This window comes from Chondrus crispus, genomic scaffold (genome assembly GCF_000350225.1).
Source record: "Chondrus crispus Stackhouse genomic scaffold, scaffold_6, whole genome shotgun sequence".
Taxonomy (NCBI): Eukaryota; Rhodophyta; class Florideophyceae; order Gigartinales; family Gigartinaceae; genus Chondrus; species Chondrus crispus.
The window spans coordinates 437358-443671 of NW_005178652.1; the positions used below are offsets into that span (position 1 = coordinate 437358).

Here is a 6314-nt window from a genome sequence, read left to right on the forward strand (position 1 = left end):
TACAACAAAAAAACCTGGATATCTTGATCCCGACTCTCAGGAATAGGCGTGTAAAATCCCTCCCATTGGCCAACTCATGAAGGAAGTACTGCACCCGGTGCAGTACATGTACTTCCTTCATGAGTTAGCCAATGAGAGAGATTTCACACGCCAATTCCTGAGAGTCGGGATCAAGATATACAGGTTACATTGTTGTCGATGACATTGCAACAAATGAAAATCATCGCTGGCGCCAGACCTGTAATGCGTCAACGCCATCCACGAAGATTACACCTCTCTTGCGCGTGCTGGCGTCATCAAAGCGGATGCATATCGCACGCATGTAAATTACTGCTTTACCCTGGTACTGCACAGTATCTCCTCCATTACGCGCGGCGTCGCTTGCTCCAGGACGGGGCTTGAGCTTACAAGCACAACACTTGACGAGCTCACCGCCAGTGACTAGTCTCTGATGCGCAGACTGCCCTGGAGGCTGTCCTGTCAACAGCATGCTTGGGCTCGTCGCTCATGTCAGTGTATTTCGACAAGACTGTACAACAAAGAAGATCCCTCTCCGACCAACCCGCACGCAACAATATCAGAAACATCCAATCGTCTCACCCATGCTCATTGACCACCCCCCTCCCCCCACTTCTTCCTTCGTCCCCCTTGCCTCCTCCAAATGCCGCACCTACAAAAGATCGCCCTCTGCCATCTTTTCCCCTCTCCCACAATGACACAGCTCCATCTGCGCGCTTATCCCACCCTACTCCCCGTTTCCCTTTATTCCTTCTTTTCGCAATGTCCCCAGAGTCTGCTCAACTTGAAGACACCAAGAATAACACAAGTCCCGCACAACACATCAACTCCACCTCTTGCCCTTCGCAGCTTCTGAAGGAAGAGTTCTGCGCTCTGAGTCGGGCCGTCTCAAAATCCAATGGTCCCGCTCCGCTCCTTTCTCTCGCCACTCTTCTTCTGTCCTCGACCACCGCCCACTCACACCCTGGTGAGCTCGCGCATCTCTTTAATGCCGCCCTTTCCGAACCGACGGCCACGCTCCCAGGACTCTGCGCCCTGGCCCATATTTTTTCCAGTGCCCGACTTGTCTCACGATCAATTCCCCGCGCCGCAGCTCTCTGGCGTCGCTGTGCGGACACAAATCAATGCCTGCTTGGTTCCTTCCTTCTTGCTCAAGAGCTTGAAGATGGCACAAACATCCCGCAAGACATTCCTGAAGCAGTCCGTCTCTATCAATATGTCGTCTCCAATTCAAGTTCCCACCTGACAACTCCCACCTTGCGTCTAGCACATCTCCTAGAACTTGGAGCGGAGGGAATGGCCTCGGATCCTAAACGCGCAATTCTTCTCTATGAGAGTGCTATACGACAAGCACACAGTATCGAGGCGATGGAATGCCTGGCTGACCTTTATCTCGATGGCAGCGGAGAAATCCCCGAACAGCCCATTCTTGCTGTCGGCCTCTACGAGCGCGCCATCCACGAAGCCTGTAGTACACGTGCAATGAATTCTCTCGCTGTACTTCTTGAAACTGGCGCTGATGATGTCCCAAGGAACGCGCAACGCGCGGTTGCCTTATTTGAGATGGCCATTGCCGCAGGAAACGACGAGGCCATGGCCAATCTGGCTTTTCTCCTCGATCGCGGCGCAGACGGCGTCGAAAGGGATACCAAAAGGGCCGCGGCGTTGTATGAACGAGCTGTTGAATGCGGGAATCGGTTTGCTATGAGAAATTTGGCGCACATGATCGTGAACGGCGACGGCGATGTGGAACAAGATTTGTATAGGGCAATGCTTCTATATGAAGAAGTTTTACGAGACGGTCGCTACGAGGGCGCTCGTGTAAAGGTGAACCTCGCATGGCTGCTGTCCTGTCATCAAGATATCTTACCTCAGGACACTGTTCGTGCTGCGTCGCTGTATGAAGAAGTTATTCAAGATGAAGTGAACGCTTGTGCAATGTACAATCTTGCTGGATTGCTCGCTGAGGGCAGAGGCAAGCTGGGCCGTGATATTGGCAAGGCAATTGACCTTTACCAACGTGCTATTGACGAAGACGATGCGTTTTCAATGCATAACCTGGGGCTTCTGATAACTTCAGATACGGAAGGTGTCGAGAAGGATATGGAGAGAGGAATCGAGCTTCTCGAAAGAGCTGTCGAGGAAGGCCTTCGAGAGGCCGAATTCGATCTTGCACTCATTTTGACTGGCGGGGACAGCGCCAGCGCGATCGGTGATGGTAGCCCTGTCGACATGGATAGGGGTATTGCGCTTTATGAGGAACTAATAGAGGATATGGATCACATCGGGGCAATCATTAACCTTTCTGAACTCTATGGAGAAGGCAGGTTTGGGGTCTGTCGGGATGTAAAGAAGGCCATTCAGCTGTCGGAGCGAGCAATTTCACTTGCATTTGAGAACAATGTCGAACGCCTGGCCGAGCTCGGCATCCACGGGGACCCGGAGAGCGCCCTCAGAGAAGATTATGAGTCAGTGGAAATGCGTGAACACGCGCTAGCCCAAAGATGGCATTTAGTTGCGATGTGCAACCTTGCAGAACTCTTGCTCACTGAAGACGTGTCCAACCTGGAACGCTCTGTTGTACTGATTGAGAAGGCATTATCAGACGCAAGAGCATCCAAGGCCCTCCAAGTGCTTTCGTTCAAGAATCTTCTTTCGGGGATGTGGAGAGCAGTTCGGATTGGAAGTGACAGAAGTGCTTGCGAAAAGGTAGCCACTGTGTTTAATAACATTGTCGGGAGAATCGGAAACACGCAGGCAATGTGCCTTCTGGCTGATATGCTTATTGACGGAAGTCATGGGGTGTCACAGGACGTGAAGAAATCGATTAGTCTGTACCAGCGAGCAATCTTTAACAAGGACACACGTGCTATGCTAAGCCTTGGAGAAGTGCTCCTGAACGGGAGACCATGCATACCTGTAGACTTGTACGGTGCAGTGAAACTTTTTACTCAAATATTAGAACAGGACCCGTTGTGTGACGAGGCGCATGAGGCAATCGTGAATCTCGCACTGATCTACACAAAGAACAGACAGAACACGTAGTAGCCAGTAGTCATTTCCGTTATTTAACCCAACTTCTTGCGCCGTGCATACTTTATAAAGGCAACGAAAGGTTGCTTCAACAAGATTCATTCCATTAATTGCTTTGAGGTGCATTTTATTCGTCCTGTATGCGTCACCGTCATACCATAATTTCCCACAGATGCGGGTGGGTGTCGATGTGGCGATGGTTGAGGTATGATAAGGGAAGGACACTAAGGATACTGAACTACGGTTGGCACCCCGGTGCTCTATTAAGTCGGCGGAGACGGCCGCTCTGTGACCTCGCGCCCTCCCGGGTTGTCGGAATATAGCAAAGTCTAAGAGTCGTTCTCTACTTTGCTCGCCCCTCGGCGTGCGGCCGAGGCTCCGGCGCTGGCGGCCCCTGCCGCCACAGAAGCGGCAGGGCCTAATGGGTGTGACGAAGGAGGGCGGTGTCGGACGAAACTAATGACCACTACGTGGTCTCGGCGTTAGCCGGGATCTACAAGGGTGAGCGCGGTCTGGTAGCCCGAGTAAACTTCATCTTTCTCTAACTCTCTTTGTTTGTCTCGGGACCAGATTGACAGTGGGACCATGCAGCAGTTGGTGCATTATCGGAATTCCGCAACTATTCTGGAAATGTACTGTAAAGAAAGAAGTATGATTCAATACAGAATTCTGCAACGATTTGGTTCATAGCTTTTTTCTTTATTTTTGTTGATATAGTGAATTGTGATGCCAAGACTGGTCCGATGCCTCAGACCACGGATCGTGGCGGAGGCGACGGCGGTTTTATTTCCTATTCAGTAATAACGTTGTCCGCAAAGTCGGGAATACACGTGTTTTTACAACGAATTTGATCAAAATTTCTGGCAGAAATATTTTCGAACAACGAGTTTTGCCAAACTCATAGGACCTCCAAGACTCGCTGCATGTGAGTTTTACGTGAGTTGTGACATGCAAAAACAGTAAATAAACAAGTGGGCTCCGTGCGCGCTTCGCGCGCCAAGCCAAGTCCCTTCCTCCTCCGCTCCTCGTTCTGCACACGCTGTCGTTCCCCGCCCCGCTGCTCCCCCTCCCTCTGCGCTAACTCTCCCGTCTTCTCTCCGGTCATTGTCGCCCCTTGCCCCCTCGTCCTGCCATACGCTACTCGCCCCTGCGCGTCGCGCCCGGTCCGCGCCGCCGCCCTCTGCACCGCCGCCCGCCTGTGTCGCCTTCCCCCCCGGCCGCGGTTCGGTCCCTGCATCCCGCAAACATGGTCAGCGCCACTGCCCTCCACGCCGCCGCTCGCTTCCGCCTAACACTGCTACCTGGCGGCGGCTCCCGGCACCCACCCGCCTGCGCGCGCCCTCCTTCACCGCCGCCTGCGACACCTGCCCGGCTCGCAGCGACCACTTTCCCCGTTCTTCGCACCTCCGTGATGCGTGCGGCCCGCACCGCCGCCCTCCGCGCCACTGCTCCTACGACTACCTCGACCGCCCCTTCCCAAGCGCACCCGTCCACCACGTCCCCGCGCCGCAGGCACACCCCGCCCACCAGCCCACAGAACGTCTCTGCCACGCCCGCGTCCGTCTGCCCCGCCACTGCCACCCACCACGCACGTCGCCCGCCACATCTCGCCGCGCACGGCGCTCTTCGCCGCGTGCTGCCCGCTCATGTTGCGCAGAAGCTCCACGCAGCTCGCCGCCACGCGCGCTTCGCCCTCCCGCCGGTCCAGCAGAGTCTCCGCCGCCGCTTGGAACCGCTTTGCGTGGAGCTGCATGCACACCACGTCCGCGATCTCGCGCGCACGCCCGTCCCAGCCGCCGCACTCGCCCACCACGGCGTCAACGCCTGCCTCCGCTGCTACCCGGCACACCACGTCCGTCGCCGTCTCTGAGCAACCCAGTTAGCGCCCGCTCGCCGTCCCGACTTTCTCGCCCCCCGCACGGGCGCCCGACAGCTTTCGTGGCCCGCTTGCCGTCCGGCCTCCCCCGCCCCCCGGCACACGCGCCCGGTTGAAGACCCTTGTAAAACTCCACGCCGTCCAGCTCTGGCCCGGTCCGCTCCCGCGCCCTCCGCTCCCCCACGCGCACACGCGAGTGTGGTGATCCATGCCGCCCCGCCCGGGCGCCCCCTACCCTCCCCCACCGTCCCTATCGCCGCCCTAGCCTACATCTCCTCCACGTCATCGCCGCGCACCCAAAACCGCCCTCCGCCCACCATCATCTTGCAGCCCACCGTCCCTATCGCCGCCCGTCGCCGCCCCGGGCCGCACTTCCTCGTCGCCGCGCATCCACATCCGCTCCCAAAGTCGGAGCACCACGCGCTGCGCAACTCCGCCTCGAAGAATTCCGGCCCCCCCACGCACAGCCCCCGGCGCACCACCGCCCCGCCCACGTCGCCACGAGCCTCCGGTATTTCGGGCAGCCCCGTGTCTCACGCGTCCGCCCCCCTGTCGTACGCGTCCATCTACCACACCGCCGTCACGTGCTCGCAATGCCCGCCCCAGTTCCGCCCACAATGTAGATCCGCGTGGCGCGGTTTAAACGGATCCGGGCTAAAATTTGTAGTGTATTGTAGCGCGGCCGCGCTCGGCAGTCCGCACAGTTATTTTAATTTTAAATTTTAACTTGTCGCCACTTGTCAGCCTGTACTGTAGTGGGGCCCCGCCCCGCAGTCCGCACAGTAATTTTAATTTAAAATGTTACACTTGTCGCCACTTGTCACCGCCACGTGTCCCCGTGGCGGCCTGGCCGCAGGCCAGGCCCCGCCCGTGGCCGCCACTTGTCACGGTAGCGCCAATGGCAACGCGGGAGCGCAAGGACATACAGACAAACACACAGACACAGATTTTAGTAGTTGTAGATAAGTTTTATTTTTTGGCTTTCATCAATGACCAAAACCTCCACCCACCCCCACCGCATTTGGTCAATAGTATTAGAGAGATTGCGCAACCAGAATTCTGCAATTCGGCGGCCAGAATTCTGCAATACGTATTACACGTATCAAATCTATTGCAGAATTCTCTAATCGGTCGTGACGATAATTGCAGAAATGTGCCATTCTAGTCACAACCTTTTCTGCAATTGCCAAGCCGTGAGAAATACACGTGCACTGCGTGGGCAATACGTGTACCACTTTTGGCGGGAACTGTATATATGTGTTCTTCTCAATGGTTCGTCCCCTACGACCTTCCGCCGCATTGCGCATCCTTAGCGATTTGGTTTTCAGCACCATGGCGGAGGTCATCCATGATGTGGAGGAAGGGGAGGCTGTCGGTACTCAGTCTC

General features: G+C 56.0%; 1 protein-coding gene; it reads left to right on the forward strand.

Moving 5' to 3' along the window:
- Positions 1-780: 780 nt before the first annotated feature.
- On the forward strand, positions 781-3152 carry CHC_T00008659001 (Sel1-repeat containing protein). XM_005710914.1 is given in 2 exon segments: positions 781-3063; positions 3064-3152. 1 exon segment carries the CDS (start codon positions 781-783, stop codon positions 3061-3063), a length of 2283 nt encoding a protein of 760 aa, XP_005710971.1. The 3' UTR covers positions 3064-3152.
- The last annotated feature ends 3162 nt before the right edge of the window (positions 3153-6314 follow it).

Coding starts and splice junctions, on each gene's coding strand:
- CHC_T00008659001 (XM_005710914.1), top strand. CDS start 781: ATGTCCCCAGAGTCTGCTCAACTTGAAGACACCAAGAATAACACAAGT.